Raw genomic sequence first — 25,662 nt, 5'->3', positions numbered from 1 at the left:
TCATCTGGCGCTTGTGTTACGTCTATTTTTTCAGCCACAAAGACTATCTACAATGTAAATAAATCAAGTTGCATCAAATTTGACATCTTTTATGCGTGTTTAAAATATTGTTTACAAACTATGCGCAATATTATGAATATGTTGCACTGCATTGGTGGCTGCTGTCGAGGTTGCGCGTCCCTCGTTACAAGATGGCGGCCGTGTGGAAATGTCGTGATAGGAACAGTTCGTTTTTAGACAAGTTGTCGTTGCATGGCGACAAATATTGTTCGTCTATTCATACAAGAATGCTCATCGCTGCTTATGACGATTATCTTGTCGCCTGGAGCCAGCATCAGCAACGATTGTTTGCTGTCAGCGCAAAAACATTTTCGAGCACAGTTGAACCGGATGATTGCCTGGTGCGCTGTTTTTCTTTCTGCTCGTTTCAATTGATATTGCGCTACTGTAAAGTACGGTTATATCTATAATAATGTATGGTTTGCGCCGTTATCCTTAGCTGTGATTACTGGTTAATGTGTATTGTCTACAAGGACAGTTATGTTTATCGTCCTGCAGGAGTTGCTGCTTTCTAACCCGCCCATATTTGATGTCGACAACGTTTGCGTCAATTGTACCAAGCACCTGCTGCTTTCCGGGCCACGGGGCTTAACCGTTGTAGCGCTACCAAAAACGCCAGCCACTCTGGTGAAAGAGAAGAAGGCTTCATGCAGGTGAGGCATTTGTACTACCGTGTGTATTCAGAACGTGAAGCTGTAATCCTGTGGCAGGATGTGCGTGAAAGTGACATGATAATGCCGGATATATATATATATATATATATATATATATATATATATATATATATATATATAAATCTCCAGCACGCTCACAAGTCGCCGTGTTGCGGTTTGCAACTTATCAGATTCGCGTTTATTTCTGAACGCAGATCGTGGACGCTTGGCGAACATTTCTTCCTGTGTCACAAGTCTATTTCCCTCGTCGACATCGCCTGGCATCCCGACAGCGAGTCTGGCCTCCATGTCCTCGCTCTTACGAGTGACAACAATTTGAGGTACGGACGTCTGAAGCCACCATGCAGCGCGTTTAGATATGTCTGTCATTTCGTGCTTCGTGGCATAAGTTGTTTGTAGCTTGTAACTTTGTAGCTTTTTTGTACGGTTTATACAAGTCATACAGATTTTCGTCACAATGTCACAATTTTACCTTCTGTGATGTGCAGTTAAGGTGTAATTATGTGATTCAGTAAGCTATTCAATTTGCTGCTTGCAATAGCACAGTGCTTCTTTTCAGTAAAATAAGTTGCACTTGGGGTGCTTGCATTGTAACACGCTTGCCACTAGCAAGAGGCTTATGTTTCATGCTGATAAACTGTTCGCTGAAATAAAAATGAAAAAGAACTGTCCTTCACTTGGGCTTGTAGCATGCTAAAACAAACAGAATCCTATAAAAGTGCCTTGAAAAGAAAATTTTGCAGTAAATGAAAAGTTGAAAATCATGGTTAAGGAGTAGTCTCCCAACCACCACCCCAACGGCACAGTTGCTAAACCGTTTTGTTTAATTTGCTACCCATTGGTACTTGGTATTTTTTATACAGAAATAACCTTGCACATTCTTGTTACTACCAAATGCCAACATTTTGTTGTAGGAAAAACACATTTCTTATGTTTACCCTTTTATCTACTTTCTGTGCTGATACAGTATAGTTAAACGGGTAACGAGGCGTTCAGGGCCTGCTTCTTGTCGAGATATGTACTGTTCTGCTAAGGCATATACTTGCGCCTCTTCCACGTGTAACGCATAGTCTTCAAGTTGCTGTAAACCGATAGGATGGAAGCGAGCATATAGTTGTATTCACGGCTTAAAGTGAAACCAGATGGGAGCACTTGTCTACATGGACATCATATGCTATCATGGTTGCACAGCATGACTGGCGCGTTGCTGTAAATTCACCTGCATGAACCTTATGAATGTGCATTTTTCTCTCAGGCTTTATGACATCTCAGAGCCACAGTCTGCTCAGCTGGTGCTGCCAGTTGGTGTTAATCATGGCATCACTGGTACAATCAGTGCCTCTGTTGGAGACGCTGCAGTCAGCTTTGACTTTGGGGACCTCTCTGCTGAAGGAAAAGCTCGGCAGGTCTTTGTACTTATGGGAAGTGGAGACATCTACCTGACTCACGTTTCACCGCAGGATGACAATAGGTATCAGCACAAACATCATTTGAGCTGCAAGCTCTTTCCTGCTGCTGTTCAGAAGTCGCTTTCTTTTGTCATTATAGGTCTGGTGACTTGAGTTAGTTGATACTTTAGAGACTAAAGCATGTCTATTGCACAGCTACCTTCCATAACCCTCCCCTGGTGTATGTGTGTGTGTTCTTTCTTTTTTTTTATTATTGTTATTATTTTTAATAGCAGTTATACACTAAGCGCATTCACGGCGCTGGCACTACCGTTGTTGTGCAGTGCCACTTACGGCATGTGCACAGCTCACATACATGGTGTCAAGAGAGTTCCCACAGACGCAGAACGCATTTAGCTTTAAAAAATAAGAAGTTAAGTGCATGTATTGTCAGTGCTATGCCATTCGCCTTGGTGGCAAAGCAGGGGCATCTTCCAGTGTTGGCGTGAGCATTGTGCACACACGCGTTATTAGCGTTCCTGTTGAGCTGCTGTGTGTATGCTCTTGTCTGAGCAGTAAAAATCAAGCTAACATTATTTAATATTTCACTGGGCACTGACTAACGTCGACGATTTCCTGTCGGTCTCATCTCCTACATCATCGAGGTGCGACACCTGCAATGCCACTGGCGGCACTCGTCACACCAGAGTTTTGAAATGTCTGGTAGCTGCCGGGATGCTGTTTCTTCTGCCCAGCAGGATTTGCCCTGCGTCATACGGTTTTCCAACATGTCTCACCCGTGTATAGTTAGAACACCATCCGAGGAGTTCAAGCACAATGCTAAATCTTGATATCGGTGTCAATACTTCGCCCTTCGGGCAAAACTGCGAAGTTGTTTTGCTATGTGAAACATTTTTCAACCACTTGGTGTTAATTAAGCACTGCATTATGTTTGGACTTCTGCTTTGTATGCTTCCGTTCTGTTGAACTTATATTAATGGAGGACGGGCATCATAAGACTCCTGCATGTTGATAAATTTCAACTTTTCAACAAGGTCACACCTGCGGCCTGTGTTTGGTCCACTGAGCATGCAGCCCCAAGCAGAGGACAACTATGGCGTTGATGGCTATTCCCTCATCTGCCTGCCAGCTGCTGTCCCAATGTTAGCCATTGCGACTACCGGGGGCACACTTTACCACTGCCTTGCTCTTGGAACACAAGATGTAAGTTGCATATATATTTCACTCTTAATGCATTTGACCTTTAGTGTCTGAAATGTGAGAAATAGAATGTTAAATGAAGAAAGGTAGGAATGCTAAAGACACTGGAAGACAACTTATACCCCTGTCACACGGGCACTCGAAAGTCTTTTGAGCAAAAAGACTTCTCCCGAAAAAGAGTTTCGCCTGCAGACACACGACAGGGAGCGATCTCTTTTTCAGAAGCGGTCTTTTCTGGAAGAGGAGTTCGCCGATCTCCTTTACGGCCGAAAAGGAGTAGTCTGGAAACCAGTGGGCACCAGCAATTATCATATATTAAAGAAAATAATCTAATGCATAATTTTCTGTCGCCTAGACTCATCATAAAAAATAATTTTTTGTCTCGCAGAAGGTGTAGTAAACCCAGTAATGCTCATTTTCTTCTGTACTCTCGTAAGCAGGTCGAACGGGCTGGGGATGTCACGTGATGACGCTCTTTAAACTACTACTAAAATAAATCTTTATATTACCGTTTGTTATGTTAAATTTATTTGAAAAACGTGTAAACGATAAGTTTTCACTTTATATTTCAAGATACATACATTTTCTTGGCCGATATTGTTTAGAACGCTAGCGCCACACTTTCGGTAGCATGTCCAGAAGGAAACAATAAAAGGAGATCGTCGGCGCTGTGTGTCTGCTGCGCAACACCTCATCATTCAAAAGTCTTTCAACTTGGTAAAAGACCGCTTGCGTAAAAGAGTTTTTGCGTGCTCGTGTGACAGAGGTATTAGAGGGCTATAGTGTTTAATTGCATTGTTAAGTGAGTCTTGCCTCCTACTGGTGCTCATGAGAAGCATCCAAAATGCATGTGGTGCTCATAAAGCACCCCATAGTCTGCTAGCACCGGTTGCCCTTTGTACTTCACAGAAACAACTAAAGGGAAGCTACACAAAAATTGTAAGTTAACCAAGTTGCGGAAATACACTTCTGCAGTTGTGAACAGGTCAGTCTTTTTAGAGTGGATGCTTGGTATGCAAGGAAAGGTTAAAGAAAAATTATGGTTGATCCTTCTTTCATAGAAGTTGTAGAACACGAAAGTGAAACGTGTCTTCACAGACGCTGTTGCATGTTTGCTTTGTGAACTCACCGTCTGCTGCAGCGGAAGGCACACGATTTGCGGGCCAGCAAGCGTGTTGCAGGTTTGCTTGGCGTGCTGCGTCTCGTTGGCGAGCGACGCGCTCAGCTACAGAAATGCCAGTAGCAGAGTTCACACTGTGTGCCGCGAACGCGTTCTGCTTCACGCTGGCGTGTCTCTCGCCGGAGCAAAACTAGATTCGCCCGCGACGTCGTTGCCTTCCTGCGCCGCTTAGTGCAGCAGTTGTCTTAGGTGGTGCCATCGCAAGCGGGAGCATAGGCGATGCACCGCTGATGCATGTTGGAACCGCAATTCGTAGTCGACGAGGCGCCACAGGCTAATCCAATGCAGTAGCCAAAGCATGTGTGGTAACTGCCTACACAAGGCCATAGACTCTGGCGCTGGAATCGTTCATCCACCATGAAAATGATGGGAAGTTCACTTATTTGTCTGATCTTCTTGCTTGTGGATTTAGACGTTCTTGTGGCTTTGTTTATTACGCTTTACATGCCTTCATCGTTGTAGATTTCAGAGCAACCTATACTTTTCGAAGTGCAGAAGACGCTGCGAACATGCACAATCACTACTAATTACAACGGTTCAGCTTGTTGAGGTGGCAAATCGAACGCGCCAAGCGTCTCAATGCGTAGGCTTGCCCGCTATAAATTCATAAGGGCGTTTTATGTGGCTTGTCGATGCATGCGTCCGTGGCATAATGGTTTCAATATGGGGCTCCTGTGCTAGAGGTCCTGTGTTTGAATCCCGCCATCGAACAATTTTAATAATGTTTATTTATTGTATAATTATTGCATTAAACTCTATGCACGAGGCCACACTTGGTTCTTTATTCTATGGCGACACTGCGTTGGAGCCACCGCTGCGTGGTGACTATCGAAGCGCTCCCTGTCGGCGTTTGTTAGTGTCACAATGCAGTACTTCACTTCATCGCACCTAGATGGCGGTGCCGTAGCTGACATCACATCCATTACATCCCTTACAGGAAATCATTAGTGGAACCTGTCATAAAACACTTTCATGTTTAAATGAAAGGCATGTGTCAACAGCAATTTTGAATGCTATAGAATGCTGTTGCAGAATCCAGTATGCCACCGGCATCAGCGCCAGTTGAACAATGTCGCCCTGTAGTTTTGGGTATATAAAAACCGTGTTCAAGTGAATAAAGGAATAGTAGTTAGCTTATGAAGGAATGCCTCTACATGCTTAATTATAATAGTTTCAACACAGCAATTAGTATTGGCAATCAGCTGTGGTGATAGTCATAAAGGCCTAATAGTTTTTTCACTCCTTTTTTGATGACATTTTGTTATTGTCAGATCTCTTGTAAAATGTTTTGAACTTTACAGGAAAATGTGCACTGTGCACAGGCTTGTATAATGTTCTAAACTTTTCTTGTGCTCTAAAATTAATCACTCTCTTTCTAGTGCCATTATTATGTACCTTTGCTCATGAGGCTTTCAGTAGGCGCACAAAAAACAAAGAAACAGCCATAATTTTTGTTTACTTTTTTCCTAACAAAGCAAGTCCAGTGTCTATGTTAGTCTATTAATACCATATAAACACAATGCCACTCTTTAATTGTATTTTAACTTACTGAACCTTGGGTTACTGATTGCCTGCATGTTTCTACTTTCTTGTTTCAGTTTTCACATGGCACGAGGGAGGAGTGCGAGGAGGTTTCATTGTATGTGTTTGAAAAAATTAGGCTCGACTTAACCTTTTCATCGTCCACTTCTGAGGAGGAAATTTTTACTTGCCCAATTCGACTTCACAAAGGTAATTCTACATAGAGGAAAACTGTATTGCATATTGGCATTGTCATTGTAGATTTCACTCTAATAGTAACTTCTTTTGGTTGTTAATTGGAAATGAAAAAAATATCTCTCTGGCAGCTTCATGTAATAAAGTGAACATCTTACCTAAAAAATTTTATAAGTTTCATATTTTACGCTGCCTCAAGATAAGCACATGACATTATCACAGTCAGAGCTAAGCTGCAGAGAAAGCTAGAAAGTAAAATGTAAAGTAAAGTGCAGAGAAAGTAAAATAATTTCCTCTAGATAAACTGATGCGTAAATTGTGCGTCTTATGAAAAACAATATCCACTGTCAAACGTTGAACACTAACGAGAGCTCCGATACTTGTCGAGCTCAGCTGCAGTGCATGGCTACCAGCGGCAAACGACCGGCTCGGCTGTGCTCACATCGCAGCCGACGGCGCCGCTAATATAAGCATATTTTCTTCTTTGTGGACAATTACTGCGAAGAGCGACAACAACGGTAAGAAAATATTGCGGCTTGTGAGCATTGGTAATTCATTCCGAAGTGCCGTCCGCTTCAGCTTTGAAGTGAACCAGAGACGGAATAGCGACGATATCGGCGCCGTCGAGTGATCAGCGGCGGTGAGGTGGCTGCACAAATGGGCCCCGGTCTCAGCCTCTCTACGGCAAGGAAATTTCACCATTCGCCTGCAAAACTGCCGTCGAACGGCGGCCCGCGAATGGCAAATGGAGTGTGGCGAGTTGCCGTGCCGGTAACGTAGACGAGCCTTAGCCGCGACTTCGTGCTTCTCGGATAGCCGCTGTTGCTGCCATGCCAGTCCGTGCTTATGCGAAGCGTGGCGCTATGAACCTTGTGTTGTGTGTACGTCTAGAAAGGCCAACGCTGTCGCACTCTGTTCGCGCAGCTAAACAGCCCACTGCGCTGGAACGTGAGCGATTTGGCACTTGCGTTGCGGGCTGTAATTACCGATTCGCAAGCGCACACAAGCGAGCTACAGGACGGGAACACTACGCGCGCTCCCTGCTAAGGGAGCGCGCGTACCTACTACCAGACTAACCGTAAGTATACTCGCGGACAACTTTCTGTGGCAATGAAGGGAAAGCTACGGGCGCGTGGATGCTGCACATGTGTTAGCGCGCCAAGTAGTCCGGCAGCGTTTGACAGTGCTTTTGGTTGCTCGGAACGGACACTGAATCGACGCAGCTTTCACGTGCGACAGTTTCGCGTTTGCCCAGACACGGAAGGGAAAAGCCGCAAAATAAGTAAACTTTTATGCTCAGTGGTGTGTTCTGTCTTATCTAACTGTTGCTAATAAGCCGTTTGTTTTCTCTTCCCCAGCCTAAACCAACGTGGATTAAAATGCGGAACTCTTTTCAGAAGCGCTCTCATTTGTGCGCTTTGCCTCCGTAGCTTTCCCTTCATTGCCACAGAAAGTTGTCCGCGAGTATAGTAGGTTCTTGTTCGACCAATCGACATCATCGCCCCCGTTGACATCACCAGATGCACCCTGGTGACGTCATGACGACTGGTGGGGATACCGGTAAAGGCCCGGAGAGGAGCACAGCATTATTTTTTTATTTCGTGGCGTGCCCGTGGTGCGTAGCACTGCCGCATTTGGCATCGTTGATCGTGACGGCATTCTGAACTCGATGGGCGTGTTTACTTGAAATGTTAAAAAAATATCAGAGGTGGTTTAGGGGCCCTTTAAAGCGATCTGCGATGTGGGCAAAGTGCAACAAGTGCTGGTAGAGTTGTATGTTCGAAGTTTAGTTCGCGTTAAAGCAAGAGACGGCACGAAAGTCAATTCGCTCGCTGCTGCTGCCACGCCTCCTCGCTCCAGCATTTTGACAGCGAGCTTCTGTGGTCATTTAAATAAAGTTTCTCTCTCTCTCTCTCTCTCTGCGGTCATCAAGCGAGATATGTTTGTTTACCTGTGCACGTGTGACACCATGCTTGGTAATTAAGTTAGTAAGCAAATGTTCACAAGTTTATACAGCCGATAAAATTACTATCCTTAGTTCGTATCACTGTCTACTAAATTGCTATCGCAATTGATGCTATCGATTTGCTATCGCCTTTCGGGCGAAACCGCAAAATTTTTTTCCTTCCGCTTTCTACCTCGGCGATCATCTGTGCCATCTCATCACGAGAGAAATTTACGCTTCTTCGTTGGCGTAGCTATTTCAAGCAGGCACTCAACAGAAAGAAAACGGCAGCGATTGTGGTGATCCCGTGCTGTCTCGTGCATGTGCGTGATGGCCACGCATGGCTATGGATTGCATTGGCTCAAATCGGTACATTGTATTTCATTTCGTTCGCAAAAATCTCGTTCAAGCGGACATACGATCGTCACAGCTTTGTAAGGGCCTTCTACTTTGACCACTCGACAGTTACAATTTCACTTCAGCCCCAGTTTCGCTCTTGAAACGTTCATTGAAGTGGAAATACCGAATAGAACGCCTTCGTTCTAAAGACAGTTTTTTTGTATCGCTTTCTATGGGCAGCTGACGGGGAATCGGAAAATTTTCGTTGTGGCGGAAATTTCGTTGTAGTGGCGTTTGCTGTAGTGGGGTTCGACTGTAGTTGTTTAAATGAATGGTGTTGTGTTCGACACTTTTTGTTGCTTTTTTTCTTCCTTTCACTAGTTTAGAATTGACCACAACTTGGTCTCCCTTTCTTTACAGACTCCACCAACCATCAACGATATATATGTGTTCACAATGCTGGTGTGCATGCTGTGGCTGTGCCCTTTATTGACCATCTGCAAGCATTTGCTGAAGATGGTGAGTATTGTATAATTGCTTTGTTAAGTTAGTAAACTTAGTCTCTGCTGGCGTTTTGCCCATATGTCCTAGAGGCTTTTTGTTTGTAGTGGGACCTCGTTATTTTCCTGGTGCTTCAACAGAGTGTGCTGTGAACAGAACCTAATAAGACAGAAGTTTTTCAACAGAGAAATAGAACTATCTGCACACTATGTTGCTTTCGAAGACAAACAATATGTACATCTGGTGGCAGAATACAGTTAAACCTGCTTATAATGAACCTCCATATAATGAATTCCTGGATATAACAAGTTTTTCTATTCCCCGCCGTTACTCCATAGAAGCACATGTATTTGAGACCTCTACGTAACGAAGTGGCAGCGGGAGACCCTCACGATATAAAGAATTTTCCCCTCCCACAACCTAGAGATTTTGCCCCAAATTTTGTCATTTTTGCCTGAGCAGCAACCGGAAGCACCTTCTCCGCCGCGACGGAATGCAAAGCGAGCGCACGTGTGCGTGCGTGTGCGAGGCGGGCCTGCATCCCTCGACCCGGCGATCTTGCCGCCGCGGGCGTGACCTTTCCCCATCCCTTCATTCAAACCTGATCCTGCCGCTTGCTGCAGCTGGCCTAGCCCGCCAAGCCGGCACTCTCTCCTTTTCCAGTTGATGTTAATGACACGCTGGTACACGCTCTGACACATCACACACGATGAGCGCGGACACGCGCTGTCAAACGCTGGCGGCGTGTGGAAGCGCCGCTGGAGAAGCGAGTGAAGTGACCTTCGTGCTGTTGTCTATCACTTCAACGCAAACTGAGTGCCGAGAACACACAGCACGCACAAAGCTACGAGCCGCTGACGCACCTACACTGCTAGACTCTGCCCCAACGCAGATCGCTTTCAAGATACGGACCGCGCGCCGTTGCACAGTACGCAGTTGATGCCAGAGTACAGTACAACGCCGCCCCACTATCCCTCCCCCCTCGCTCCCTCGAGCGCAATGGAAGAAGACGCGCTTCCTTCCTGCTTTTCTTGCGCGCGAGATTTAGACATGGTTGTCGGCTCCCCTCGCACGTTTTCACTCGCACATACAGCATACGGCGCACGGCGACTACGTTATCGCCCTTGAACTTTATACGGAATATCTATGAGCCAAAACTAATTTTAGGGCCACAACGCGTCATAGACACCATCTTTATATAGCAAATACGGATCTCAAGGGCCACACTTTTGCTGGCGGAAACCGAAAATACGTCATAGTTGTTGCCCCCGGCACTTTGGGCGGCCAATGCCATCGTGAAGCCACCAAGCCAAGCGACATGAAAAGTCAAAATGGTCGCTCGGGCCAGCGCGGGGTGGCAGTTCGCAACGTATGATACGGGAACGGTCCCACAGTTGTGACGCAACAGCGGGGTTACCAATGCATTGGGTTCTATGGGAGCTGTGCGGGACTGGCCGAAAACGATGTAACAGCTGGGAAAATGCAGCCCCCGGGAACGTAACAGCGGGGTTCTACTGTAACACTATACGACGCCATCGTGACGCTCACTCTTCGTTTCCGATGGCTCGCGCTTGTGCGAAACGACACGCGTCCACATATCCGGTACCTGGTGTGACATTCCAAAAATGAGTGCTTCGACGAAAACAGAAATGGGTCCGCGTTACAATTGAGGGTGCATTAGAATCGACTAAATACGGTAAGCGTTTCTTTTTCGAATTTTCGTGCCGAACCTGCATATAACGAAATCCTCTTTATAACAAAGTTTTTCGGGAATTTATCAATTTCGTTATATCCAGGTTTAACTGTACATAGTGCAAGTGCATCACAAAAACTAGATTTAAAATGCTGGAATACTAATACGCTAGAAGTATGTTGCTTGCTGTAGTATCATTCTGAATTTTCTACTTTGTCTAGTGTGATATGCACAGATTTATTGTCATGCAAGTTATTTGAAGTAATGAATACACACTGTGCAAAGAAGTACGTGCAGAGAAAAAAAACGAGCTGCGAGGTTTCTTGGGAAGATTACTACAAGGGCAGGCGGTAAACTGTCTCCAGTGAATGTGACCAGTTCAGTTGAAACATTCCAGCAAAAAGTGAGTGTTGCCAATTACCAGTGCTGATGTTATTCAGACTCTGCATTTGACATTGTTATGCTGCAACCAGAGGCAATCTCTATTGCAGATGCCATAGTTTGCCTATTCTATCTTTATTGTAATTTCTTTAATGATTTTGCCATTAGAGAATGAAAGGAATTCTTGTCCTTAGCAGCATTCAAACTCGTGGCTTTTTGGTTTGGAGCACAGTGTTGTAAACACTGCACCATGGGAGTTCCACTGAAGTGATTGAGTAGTAAGAGCATTTTATGGCAGCTCGACAAACTTGCTGCAAAGCAATCAAACATGCCACATTGCGCATGCTTCGTGGAGGACTAGACTCTGATGTTGCAAGCACTGGAACACAGAGACAGGTTAGTTAAAGTGTATAGCCAGATTCCTATGTGTTGAATAATAAGCATGAAACACTTGTTAATGAGAAAGTTAGTGAATGAGCATTCTCTATGCATTGTGATGTGCTTGCGTAAACACGTTCACCAGAGGAACCATCGGCTCACCATGGCTATCGCCATTACATATCACTCACTCTGTAAAGTGAAGAGCCTCATAGTTTTCTTTAAACACATACTTGGCCAAAGCACAAATTGCATCATCACATATCTGTTGAATTGCATGATGCACAGCTACCAATTTTAGTAGATAGCTTACAAAGGTACAAAACATTGCAGAACAGTTTTAAAAGACTAATTGCAACGAAATTTCACTTTTACTAAATTAGTTATAGATGAGTAGTGTATACTACTGAAGCAACCTTGGCAAAGCTGCGTGGCTGGTAATTGCATAATTTTCTGATTAGCCACCTTTAATTAGCACCTAAGCAGGTGACGCTTGTACCTTGTGGTTAGCAGAATACCTGTTTCCAAAAAACAGTGGTTGTCATTAATTCAACAACTCTTTTCTACTACAACTTATTTCTTATTTTTAAGAATCTTCTCATGAGCAGCTCTTTGAAATTGTGTGCCTTATCATGAGTTCTCTGTTGGTGAAGCAGGCACTTGGGAAAGGGGTTACATGAATTCATGTGATTTGTGAGTGCATACTACGGTGCAAGCACAAATGGCAGAATTTGGTAAGGTATAAAAGACTCGTAAATGACCATCTGAGCTTGACAATGATGCATCTCACAGTGATGCTGAGATTATCTTATTTGCCCCATTTTTGGTTTTGCTCATCGTAGGCACAATAAATTGGGCTTCAATTAATTTTGCTTTGCCTGAATAGGCGACCGACAAGCTATGTGGATGTTGTTCCTGAGTGTCTTTTGTTCTCGACAGACACAGCCATGCAGATGGTGTCAGAGCTGCACACTGAAACGTCCATAGTAGAGAGCCTATTATGCACTCGTGCCTTGGCCAGCAGCAAGCCTGCACCTCCTGTTGGTGTAGCTGTAGTACCGGGACACCCAGGACCACTACTGATTGTTCTGACGGCTGCCTGGAAGCTGATCACTATCACACTTATGTAAGTTGGCATTATTAGCTTAGCTCAAGACAAAATTTCTGAAAGAACACACATGCCTCATTTTGCTGGCCATTGGGCCTGTAGAGTTCCGAGTTTGCCTTTTCTAAAGCAGTGTGTTTTTTATGGCTGGCATCTAGGGTGTTCTTGCAAGCAGCAGCAGTTTCTTCAAGTGTGTGCTTGTGCCAGTGAGCTCATGGTCTCATCAAGAGGGCCAGTCTCAAACTTATGCTGATGGCCCAATTTTCTGTGCGAGAAGTAATAGCACAATATGCTGTGCTTTGCTTTATTGCTCTGGTGTTGCAAAACTTTTCTTTGCCTAAATTAGTCAGTTGGTGAAAGTGATGAGCAATGTTTGGCAAGGTTCTCTGAAATGGACAAAGCAGTGTGAGCTCAATGTGTACGGCAAGATATCATGGGAGCCTTGCTGAAGCCTGTCTGATGCTACCCATCATGCTTGAAAGGCACACTAAAGAGACGCTTAAACGGAATGTTATGTAAACCTGTACTGGTAAGTTACACTTCTGGAATATTGGAAATGTCAGTCATACCACAAGCAGAGTCTTGGTAAGCCAGAAAACACGAAAAAAATGAAAGTTGAGCCTGATGTTCTCATGCTTGCTCCTGTAATGTCATGCTATCTGTAATGTCACGAGATTTCAACAGTGTCTGCTCAGGACTAGATTTTAGTTGATCTACAAAGATTGCACTGCATTCTGAAGGAAGGAAACACTCAACTGGCGAGTTAGTTTTTGAAACCTTTTCTGAACAAACATGCAGGGGTGGCACGCCTACGCCAATTGCGCCATTTTGATACACACGCAAATTCCTACACCAAACACAGAAAATTGACCGAACTTGCGCCATGCTGTGCCAGAACAGCTTCAGTACGTGTGCTCTGGCAGTAGCAGCGAACAGTGAGCCGTTTTGTCCTCCGAAAAAGAGTGCAGCCGTTCACATTCTGCACACCGTGCGATGGTGCCTCCCGTACAATTTCTCGTAATTTTCAAGCTTATAACATGACTTTTCGGCACATCCGGCAAGTGGCCAGCGCACATGCGGCCACTCCAGGTTGTTGTTGCTGCTGTCGGATACGGCCAGGGCGGCTGTATTTAGAGTGTACTAGAACACGGTTGAGTGGGCCGAGTGGTGTGGCGCTTGCTATAGCTGAGGCGCAAAACAACAAAATGTAGGCTGAGAGCGCTGCGAGCGTACCAGATATTAGACAGACGCACGCTGCAGCCAGTTCAGTGGGTGGGGGTCTCTGTCCCCAGGGCCGGTATAACGCAAAACTATTCCAATCTGTTTTTATGCCCATATGGACGAGGCCCGAGCCATTTTGACCTATCACGAAGGGCTAATGGCGGATTTGGAATAAAGTGTTCGAGCGAAGCATCGATTGTGATAGCAAATTAGTAGACATCTATATGAAATAAGGATAGTAGTTTTATCGGCCGTATGAACTGGTAAACATTTGCTTACTAACAGAATTACCAAGCATGGTGTCAGGTGCGCACAAGCAAACATAAGCACATCTCATTCTATGACCGCGGAAACTCGCTATGAAATCGCTGGAGTGAATTGGCCTTCATACCGCCTCGCACTTCAGCATGAACTAAGCAGCGAAAACACAGTGCACACGAAGCTGTCCACTCTGTCCTAAGCCACACTCCGTCCTTATCGCAGATCGCTTTCAAGGTAGAGCCCACGCGGCCGCGCCATACGCAGCAGCTGCCGGAGCCCCCCTTACCTTCCCATCCCACAGGTGCCTTGCACGCGACTGTAAGATGACGTGCGTCCTCCCCGCTTTCCTCCCTTGTGCGCGTGAGATTGAGCCGCCATCCTCGACTTAGCCTTGCACGCTTTCCCTCGCACATACAGCAAATGGCACGTGGCAATGATGTTATCGCCCCTGGACTTTATACAGATGACAACGATGGCAGAAATGCGCCTGGAGTGTCCATATAATTGCTGTCGCAATAAAAAGATTGGAATAGTTTTACGTTATACCAGCCCAAGGTTGATTGCGGCTCTCTGGGTCTGTGGTGCCATATGGTGACCCAGAAATTATGTTAATGTGTCGATTGATTTGAGAACATTTTTCCGCTATCATCATGAGCGTCTGCAGGGGAATATATAGTTCGATCGTAGTGCCATTGATGTTTTTGGCTTTACAAGAAAGCATGCGACGTGCCGCCACTCGATCCCCTGTTCCATATTCTAGTACCTTAAAGCTACAAAGCGGGTTCTACTACGCGCTTCGTGTTGGTTTATTCTGTGTTTAGTCGTGGTTTCGAAGTGTGCTGCCATATTCCTTATACCACCAAAATTCAGATTGGTCTGCTCCGAACTGCTCCAAAGCGCAATTTTACTTGTTCAAAGAATTGCTCCAAAATTACTTTGGGCAGTTCCACCCTTGAACATGGCCAAACGTGCGGAAGTATGCTTTGAAAACTTTAACATAATGCTAATGTACTGGTACTGCAGTTCGGGCCTTGAAACACTATTCGAACTAATAAAAGAGTGTAGTGGCCTTTAAAAACGTCATCTCACAAATCTTATGCCACAAGAATTTTTCAAATTCTTCAGCTATATGTGGAATTACGCACCGATACCTGGTTTTCTCTCTCCTTTCGTCTCCACTAGCGCGCTGGAAGCTATGCAGCGGAGAAACCAAGAGGGCAAAGCCCTGAATAAATGTTGAGTGTCGCAGCGGCGAAAGGCCTCGTTGCGGCATCCCATGGCGGCTGCAGTAGACTATGCTATGCAGCATGCCGCTGCCATCTCGGAGGCCACACGCAGTGCAAAGATGAAATTATTTTCCTGTCTTTTTTGGGATTGCAGACATATATATTTTTCATTTATTGAACTCAAAATTAACAATCGTGTATTACTGAGAATGCTCTCACGATCACGAAATCAGCCAATACTGTTAGTGGGCCAGCTGCATGAGAACATTGCAGAAGCGAGAGCAAGCGATATTTTGCTGTGTTTCACAGTAGATTGTAGAATCCCTGCTGCATGCAGTGAGGTAAGATCTGGCTCGCATGTCCACAGCAGCCACCACGAAAGATTGGCAATGTTTTCTTACTACAGTATAGACCACTTATAACGTAACCGCTTATAGTGCAGGACCGGATATAGTGCAGTCTTTTCAGACTCCCGTTAATTTTCCCATAGCACTCTATGTATACACGTATCGCTTATAGTGCAGTTGCGGGAAACAAAATACCGGTTACAGTGCGGCTGCCTGGGAGTACGAAAGTCAGTGGAGATGGCGAACGCTCCCCTCAAACGGGCGCCCGAAGGAGTGCTCGAGGAAGAAAGAGAGACGAAGTGGAGGAGAAGGGCACGTGGTGCGAACGAACAGCCAGTGAGGCTGAAACCAGAATCTTGAGTGCGAGCGAGGGCCGCGAAACTGCCAACGCCATCCAACGCTCGCTTCACGATAACGGCAGTAAACGAAACTTCAGGGAGCGGGCAGCATCGGCACAGCACTGGCGAAGGGCGCACGCGGAAGACCGTGGAATGTGAGGAAGGAGGGCGGCAGGGAAGCGGATTTCGCCTCATCAACTCCGCCGCTTCGGTGGCTCCCCTCGCCCTCCCTCGTAGCTCCCTCACTTTCGACTGTCACCGTGCACGCCCGCCGCCGTTCCGGCAGCTCCCCGAAGTTTCGTTTTCTGCCGTTATCGGGAAGCGGGCGTTTGCCGGCGTGGGCAGTTTCGTTGGCCGGCCTCGGACAGCGCCACTGCTTCCCTCTGCGCCGTAGCCGCAGCCTGCAAGGTCAACACGTGACTAGAAAGTAGAGGAAGCAAAAGGAGAAAGAAGGGTTCACTGCCATTTTCTACGCGTGGTTGAGACGTCGGAAAGTATACGCATGTTCTGGCACAACGCAGAATCGGTGACCTTGCCATTTGAGAGAAGGTGAAATTTCCGCCGCATTTTTTTTTTTCTCTTTCTTTTTTTTCTTTTGTTTTGTTCGCGCGCGACATTGAGGGATCTCTCCTAAGCTTTTACTCTATGGCGGTGCCAGAGCAATGCCGGTCGGAGGCGCCGCCGTGTGATTTGGTTCGAATTAATGAGATTCGACTGTAAATTGAATGCAAACGTTCTAGCCATATTCCTCGACTGTCGCATACACGTGGCGGCTCAGTGCACATTTTTTGCGTAGTGCGGGCCTTGAAAATTGTTGCTTTGGTTACTAGTGTGGTACCGCTTATAGTGCGGATATTCGTGACTCCGGCGACTTACGTTATAATTGGTCTACACTGTATGTTCAAAAAGTGCTTCAGGTCCCCTTTAATAATTTCTGATGGCACTTATTTCTATGAACTAGTACCTGGGTACCCAAGAGGTGGATGCATCATGATGCATTAGCTCGCTCCATTTCTGCTATCATGACTGCCACAAGCAAACAAAGCCAAAAGAAATTTGTGCAGTGCTTTTTATTTTTTTGTGAGTAACGCTGTCATACCTAGCCATATTGCGACACAATATCAGCCAGTCTTGCTCCGTGTCATGATGTCATAATAATGTCGATGTCCCTAGGTATGGCATTTCAAGATCAGTTTAGTATCAAATTAAAATATCTTATAAATGTTTCCCCGCCTTCATACTTGCCAAGGACCATCTTTTTATGTATGAGAACTGAGGGGCAAAGCTAGTTTTGATACATTCCACTGAATGCATAAGTTGAGTACACTTTGCTGCATGGAAACTGCAGGCAGGGTTACCAGAGTTACTTGCCAGCCCTGCTGTCCCAAAGCCAACAGGACACACCGCTGATGAGCAAGCAGGGCGCCACCAGCAGTCTGGTGGCTCACGTGCAACAGCTGTTGGATGGTCGCAGCCTCCCTACACTCGCACAGGCGGCAGAGGATTGCACACCTCAGCAGAGCCTCGAGCTTCTACTGACTGCCACGCAGCGCATCCGCGAGCAGTGGATCCAGAAACTTGAGGCTTGCCAGCTGCTCATTGCACGGAGGTGAGAACACTGCACCTCTTGTTCGGTCAAATTTTCTGCAGCTTGCATCAGAGCGACAGTACTTCAAGAGAGCTGATTCCTGGGCAAGTTGGTGATCTTACTGTGCAGGTATGAACTAGAAGCCACGAACTGGGACATTAAGGCACACATAAAGTACCTCTGTATGTGTCTTTATGTGTACCTTACTCGGTGCATGCCTTTTAGCTAATTATCGCTTACCATTATTTCATTTATCGCATCCAGGTTTCGTGACACATTGAGATCGAAAAGTCTTGCTAAGGGGTTGATTGGTTGAGTACCTTCAGCAATGGGTCAGAGGGGCTCTGCCGTTTTGCTGCTGCACACAGGATAAGTCCTGACCTAGAAGTTCCATTCCACTAGGGACAGAATGCAAAAACTGCTATGCGCCATGCTCTGTTCGTGCTTTGTGGCAACCCTGCAGTAAGCTAATCAAAAGAGTACAATCTGCCATGGGTTCAAGCTTAACAAGCAGCTGGGCCAGCTGCTGTCCCTTGAATAGTGGTGTGCCACAGTGCTGCACACAGACGACAAGCAGGGGAACCGAGGGGTCTAATCTGTGTTAATCACAGACATATAAAGCCAACAGACAATGAATCCAAGGAAAGCACTGTGCTCATGCACTCGGCCTCTGAAGGAAACCGAGCGCTGTGCCATGAGAAACACTAATGCCCAAGCTAATGAAGGAGAGGTTTATTTGCATGCAACCTCGGGTGATACTTGATGCAGTACCAATGCCCGATCCCAGGTGGCACAGCAGGCGTAGGCCCACTGCACAAAAGGGTGAAAACACTAAAAGGGCACAGCTGTACTGCATGCTTTCATTAACCAAAGAGGCTGGTTGTGAGAGCATAGGGCAACCTGCATCAGTGTTCGCCTCAAGTGAGTGCATCGCAACATAGTACAGTAGACTTCCGTTAATTCCACTCCGGTTAATTCAGTTTCGACCGAAGGTCCTGGCCAGTGCCCATACATTTCTATGACCCCAACCTTTTGTTATTTCTATCCTGAAATTGGCCTTCACCAGATGTATTCAAACTTAGCTGGTCAGGATGCAAGCGCCTGACCCATTAGTGACTGCAGTGGTGACTCCAATAGCAGCAGCGTCTGTCTTGGCAGCGCTTAGGGTACAGTGAATGCATCAAACACACATCATGGTCCATTGTAAATGCCTATCATTGGCCAGCCGCAGAAAGATTTTAAAGCAAAAATGGTAGCTCACAATGAAGTATTGCAGTACGTATTTACCTTATTCTAATGTCACTTCTCACCCCCCCCCCCCCCCCCCCCCGGTGAATATTTGTCCAAAAATTGCCTGTGCGGTACAACTAGATACGAAACTAAAATCGCATTCGTGGGGTTTTGGTTTTCATCAAAAGCCTACCGTCAAACCAAGACTGGCCAGCATCATCGCCGTTGCCAACACAAGATGGGGACCATGGATGGCAATAAAAAACTTCTCGCATAGCATGACGACAACGTGCCACTTTTAGTGTGATTATGAAATCACATTCAAACGATAAGTTATTTTACATCTTAAGCTAACGGCAACAAGTCATGTCATGTTTTTTGGTGTTCTGGAGATTTGCATGCGTCGCAGGATGACCTGGTGAAGTTGTTAGTGTAGGCGTGGGCCACGGTCCCGTTTGCGATTGTTGTGGAGTAGTTTGATAAATGCAGCATATCAAACATACTATTGATCATTCAGAGGACAACATGTTGTGGTTCTTCATAAAGTGCTGCGTATGAAGATGAGCTCAAGTCTGAGCAGTTCTTAAAGGGGCTGTCAGGGGGGAGAGGAAAACAGTGTGCAGACCTTGCACTACGTGTTTTCTTTGTAGTCATTCTCGGTCATACACGTCATGTGTGGCTGGAAGAGTGAGGGCTCTGGCTCGATTCTCATCAATAGAAGTTCAGTGGAAACGGTCCACTGGATCTTCCAGTGCAGAGTGACAACACAGTCTGTCCCACCCCTAAGCTGCCAAATGGCATTGTGATACAGTTTCCCGATACAAAAAAAACAATACGACGTAATAGTTCAGCAGAAATCCGCTAGGTGGAGATAAGTTTCCCTTTAAAAAAAAAATACAGGTGGTCTGTGCTTACTTACTGTTTGTGTTTGCTATGTGTGTATTTTCCTTTTTGTTTCTTTCATTGGTATACTTGGAAGCTGTTGCATATGCTTTTTATAGCCAGGGGTGGTGCCAAGATTTTTCTGTTGGAAATGGGGAGGGGGGAAGAGGGAGCATAATTATCCATTCTTCTTGTGGGTGCAGAAGGGCACTTCTTAGTGCTAGAAGGGTGTAGGGGGGCATGAGGAAATATGGGGTCTTGGCCACCCCCTAAGCTGCCCCTGTTTATAACAGGATATAAATGTTCCTTGTATGGCAGAGTTCAGGCTGCTCAGGATCAAAGGGATCTACAGCTGGAGAAGTTGAGTGCTCTGCTTGAAGAACTGGGAGTGCTTCAGCAACGTGACCGAGCACTGAGAACCAGATATGAAGCCCTGTACTCCACACAGCAGAAGCTTGTGAAAAGGTAGGCTTATCTTATATAGTTTTATTGCTGAAGTTTCTTGGAAAGAAAAGTGTCCTTGTGTTTTCCCACTTACAGTGTCTTCATCTCTTTATGCCTTTCTTAATGTCAATAATTCCAGGTGCTGGAAGTTGTGTGTGGCCTGTGGCATCTGATGATGACATCTCTTAAACTTGCAGTCTCCTTCGTGTAATAAGTTAAACAGTGCAAAACAAACGGAATGCAGAAAGCACAGACAGACTCTTAGGATGCAGAACCAACTAGGCCTAATTTTTGCCTTGGTGCCACTTGACGTCCTATAAATGCTGAGTATATATTGTGAACTGCCCCCCCCCCCCCCTCTACCCCTTTCTCGCGACGTCTATGACCATGGCAGAAAATGCCCTTGGAGTGTCCATATAATTGTTATCGCAATAAAAAGAAGAAGAAAAAAATGTGACGGAAATTTAATGCGCTTTCAAATGGCAAGGTCACCGTTTCTGCATTGCGCCGTAATTCCCCAGCCACACTAGCAGAAAAACGCGCGCCGCGGGAGGGATCGGTCCTGGGCTGATCTTTCGCAGCTCGCCATAGTGGCAAGCGAGCCTCGATCGGAGGAGACCAATGAGAACGGCCCCTACAGTGACATACGCACGGGAAACTGGTGTCATGTGGACCCACCCGACTGCTCTATTCGTACTCGCGTCTGGTTCGGCCGGACCACTTGTTTCGCACTGTCGTCTGCTTGCGTGAGCTCTCGCTCACGCTTGTTTTAATTGTTATGCTTTGTGATTGTTTTTTTACAATGCTGAGTCTAAACCGGACGTTCTGATGGAAAGGTTTTTCGAGACAGTGTGCCATATCCGATTCTGTACGACAAGACGGACCCTGAATACAAGGGCGTGAAAGCGACACCCAGTACCTCATTCTCCTTGTCATTTGAACACGGCAATGCCGCAACAGAAGAGAGCGCACTAACATGATTATGATCAGTGGCAACGACTTCGTCATCGACGACCCACCCCTCCTCGTAACTCTGTTCTCCTCATCCTTTCTTTCAACTCCCTCGTGACTCCCTCATCTTCGACAGTCTCCGCGCCAGCGCTGCCAGCCCCACCGGCCCGGTGCCAGCTTAGCCCGCTCCCTGAAATTTCATTTTCTGCCGTTATCGGGAACCCAGCGTTGTCCGGCATGGACAGTTTCGCGGTCCTCGCTCGCTGTGTGCTTGTGCGCCCCAATATTTCACGACTCTCGCCGTTAATGCATCGTGCTATGGTACACGAATACTTTGAGAACAAGTCCTTCTTTTAATTCGAACTTCTCTTAATTCGAACAAATTTTTGGGCCCCTTCGAGTTCGAATTATCATGATTTGACGGTATATTCGTATTCATATCAAAATGTAACAAGAATTGTGTAATCATATTTCTGCTACATAAGGTGTTTCCTAATCATGCAGGGTTGAAGATGTGTTGCATCAGCTGCAGCGCCAGGTGCCTGTGCTCTCTGCAGCTGAGCAAGCAATGACAGAGGAGTTGAAGACCATCCAAGAAAAGCTCAAAGTGTTTAAGGAGTTACTGGAGCAGGCTCAGGCCAAGCAGAAATACCAAGAGCAGAGCAATAAGGATCAGGAGGCCAACAGAATTGCTGGTCGATACCAGCCGAGGAACCTTACCGCCAACCAAGTACAGCAAATTCGCAAGGCTCTCAAACAGGAGTAAGTACTGTGTTGTACTCACAGCATTTTAACCTTACAGGCAGTAAAATGCAGCTCTCCTTTTAGCCATTTACAGTCGACTGTTGTTAATTCAACCTTGACAGGACTGACCAAATTGATCACATTAGCCAGTGGGTCAAACTAAAGAAGAGGCAGAAAAAAACACCCAAACGCACTGCTGCCCTGGAATATAACTTGTACCAAGATTTTTAGCTCCAAGTAGAAGAATAAAGTAAAGATTACATCAGAGCTCCCAAACAAAGTAGAAATCTCGTGCGTACCCGTCCCCCCCCCCCCCCTTCTTTGTGTGTGTGTGTTTTTGGGTTTTTTTTAACAAGAAAATGTGGCATGCCTCCAATTCTGGAAATAAAAAAACGATGAAACCAGCTTCGCAGAATCAAAATTTATTTATACACCTAATGTCCATCGTCATCACGCTCAGGCAGTGCTTTATCGTCATACCAACTCGCCCAAGCTTCCACTTTAGTATGTTTTATATGCAACATTTTAGAACGAAGGGTAGGTCACAAATAGATATTTTCGGCGGAAGATAATGTTTCTTCGACGCATTCACTGTCTCCTACTGGTGCGAAGACAGACGCTGCAGCTATTGGGCTCAAGGTTGGGGTTGGGCATATTCATGCCCACTGGCCTAGTTCGAATTATCTGGTAAGAGTCAATTTCAGGATCGAAATAACGAAAGCTTTGGCTAATAGAAATGCATGAGCACTAGGCAATTAATTCGGTCAAGATTGAATTAACCAAAAAAAAAAATTTGCCAGAGTCTACGTATCTTTTAGAATGCCTATTAAAGGGTCTCTGAAATGGTTTGGACCATTTTTGGAGGCGCGTAGGGTACAGCTACAGTAAAACATTCGCACCACAATTTAAGTGCAGCTTCTCATATCAAGAGAGCTATGGGTGATTTTAAGTTACTCCCCTCCCTAGCTATACTTTTCCTCCTCAACTCGTTTACCAAGCAATGGCTAAGTTCAGCCTTCACTGGCTCTGCATCATGCGACATCATGTCGTCTACTTCTGGTGTCTTGGAGCCAGCGCACAAAGCCTGCCCAACCTAGCCACCTGGCCGTCAATCAACAGCAAGAGCTATCCAAACAGTGTGCGTTGCGAGTGTTCTGTCATAGCGGCCAATCGCTGCACAAGCACATTATTGGGGTAGTAAGCCTGAGGCGGGAAGTTGCAGCCACAAAAACGTTGATCCTGGCATTGATAGGATACTGACAGCCCGAGGCACTGCAGCCACTCAACTGTTGCCTTGCAGAGGGTAGTGGCGCACCGATGAGGGGGGGGTTCGGGTTTGTACCCCCCTGAGGCCGAGTTCACCCCCCCTTTTGTTTAACCCCTTTTCTTTCCTTGCGCTTTTGAGTACTGCAACTAAGATGTAAGATGCGCAATCGTCTGCACACTCGTAAACTTGCGCAAAAAGCGCATTTTTTCACAATTTCCCGTGAAGAAATTGAAATTAGTGCTGGGATTGGCAAACTAAGGCAAACTGTCAACCCCTCCCTGGCATAGATCTTGGGTGCGCTACTGGCAGAGGGACACAATGTCTTAGCTTGACATGTCACCAATCGCTAAAATTTGCAGCCCATAATGCAACAAGGGCAGTGTGGTGTTCGCAAAAAGGGACCTCGAGACCAACACTGACCGCACAGCTCACATAAACCGGAGCACGTTGTAACACAAGCAGCCAACACTTGTGCCGGAAGTCCTCTGGTGTAGTTATAAATTGTCATTGTGTATTCTCTTTCTGTTACTTTTTTTTAGCATAACAAATAAACCAATATACCAGCTACATATTACAAACAACATTTGTTAGCAATGCACATTTTGGAAACCTTATAAATTACATGCTTTACGCAGAGCACTTAAATGTGTAACTTAATGATCTAGAGGACCTACTCTAATGACTCGATACATTTCTACAAAAGTGTCAAAATCATTTAAGGGTCCTTTTTGACAAAGAATTTTGTCTGTGTGGTCTGGTGCTGCAATTGTTGAGCTACTGTGGCATTTATGGCAAGAACAGTTCCTTGGATAGATCATGAGCTTGGCTAAGAACATTCTTTTGTATTAATTGTTCAGATCGATTTCTGCTGTTAGCTTTTATCATGGTGTTCATTTGCTGAGTGTTAATGTTTGACATTTGGGAACTGTTTATCGCAGCGATTTCAGTATGTTAATCAAACTAGAAATGCTTAGTGGATTTATGTTGGTAAATCTGCAAAGCACTCCTGGAGTCATGCTCACCACAAGTCGGTTGCTTCTGATGTATTAAACAGATTATGGGAAGCTTTTAAAATGGTACAATAGTGCAACTTAAGAGGGCACATCAAACAAATTATTGCTGTGTAATGAAATTGTGATGACGGGGGGCCGTTTTCTGTAACAATTCTTTTCATTTTCCATTCTTTTTGCCCTTTATCGTTGGCTGGCAAGGCGCCACTTTTACATTATCACCAGTATCGGCCACTCGTTGCCAAAAAGAACAGAATCGGTAGAAACAAATCCTTACATAATGCAGTCCCAGCTTCAGAATAATGTAAGAAGCTGCAAAGGTGCTCAAAGCCATCACTGCCAGGATGTATTTATTTCCCATCACTCTCATCCTGATGTATTAACATCTTGAAAGAGATTTCCTTTATGTAATCTTTTTATAAAATGCCTGTGTGGGCATTAACTGGTTAACCACCATTTCATTTTTCTTGTTTTAGTCGTATAGAGATTAGCTAATACGGGTGTGCACTAATGTCATCTTCATTGGTTTTGGTGCGCTAGTAGAAGACGACTGGAGAATGATATGATTCAAGGTGTTGGGGAGCTTTTTATATGAAAATACTTCCCGATGGTGCCATGGGAATCCCTTGTGACCCTCATGACATCAAGCAATGCCTCCCTGCATTGACAGCCAGAACATTTAGTTGGTGTGACCACATGAAGCCAAGAGACATTGAAGCCAGGAAAAGCACTAGGGAAATAACTGTTCTGTTTAGTTTAAATGTAAATATAATAAGCTTAAAGAAAATGGAAGTTGCCAAACAGACAACTTTCCACAGGTGGGAGCTGTACCCACATCTTCCGCAGACCCAAGAAAATGGACGTGTGGGTTTGGCTCCCACCTGCAGCAAGTTGTCCTTCTGGCTGCTTCCATTTTCCTCGTCTATATCTCAGTTAAAAAGAACAGTTCTTCCTATGCTTTCCCTGACTTTGTTGTGTATTGGCTTCATATGGTTGTAATAAAAATAGCCCCTTGGTTTCCTTCATTCTTCTCACATAGTGGTTGTTGCTGCACCGAAATGAAATGCTTACCTTTTATGTGGTGCAGATATGTATCTGCTTAGTTCTAAGATTGTGCATGCATCACATCATGTGCACACATTTTGTTTTATAGGTTGTCTTTATTGTCATGTCTCTCAGAGCCTCACTGCATCAATAATGAGCATCTGTTTACATTTTGCAGGGGTGACATAATAGCTGAGCTGGTGCAGCGGCTTTCAGGATTGATGGACTAGCAGCATTCATCCCTTGTACATATGCATTGTATGTTAATAAAATCTGCTTTTCAATGTATTTTACGATATAAACAAACAATGCAAGCCTAATTGGCCTCATGGCTGTGCTGCTTTCTATGATACACTAATACACACCCCAGCTACAGTTTGCCTGCTTGCTTAGCCTAATAGTGAAACTAGAAAAAAAAAAAAAAAAACTAGCATTAGGCAGCCAGAAGTTATGAATAACCAATAATTTTTAGCACATCTGTACCACATGCTACTGAGTTTTTAAGACATGTGTCAGGGTGATTTAAAC

General features: G+C 45.3%; 1 protein-coding gene across 1 annotated transcript; it reads left to right on the top strand.

Annotated features, from left to right (window-relative positions):
- Positions 1 to 169: 169 nt before the first annotated feature.
- LOC119446712 (nucleoporin 88) lies at positions 170 to 25,454 on the top strand. Its single transcript, XM_037711231.2, has 12 exons — positions 170 to 401; positions 559 to 713; positions 929 to 1,054; positions 1,990 to 2,205; positions 3,178 to 3,346; positions 6,122 to 6,254; positions 8,944 to 9,042; positions 12,416 to 12,602; positions 17,323 to 17,583; positions 19,993 to 20,139; positions 21,574 to 21,831; positions 25,313 to 25,454. The coding sequence occupies exons 1-12, from the start codon at positions 192 to 194 to the stop codon at positions 25,362 to 25,364; spliced, it is 2,013 nt and encodes a 670-aa protein (XP_037567159.1). The 5' UTR covers positions 170 to 191; the 3' UTR covers positions 25,365 to 25,454.
- The last annotated feature ends 208 nt before the right edge of the window (positions 25,455 to 25,662 follow it).

This window comes from Dermacentor silvarum, chromosome 3 (assembly GCF_013339745.2).
Source record: "Dermacentor silvarum isolate Dsil-2018 chromosome 3, BIME_Dsil_1.4, whole genome shotgun sequence".
Taxonomy (NCBI): domain Eukaryota; kingdom Metazoa; phylum Arthropoda; class Arachnida; order Ixodida; family Ixodidae; genus Dermacentor; species Dermacentor silvarum.
The sequence above is the reverse complement of the archived record's forward strand: the minus strand, read 5'-3'. Positions and strand labels throughout refer to the sequence as shown.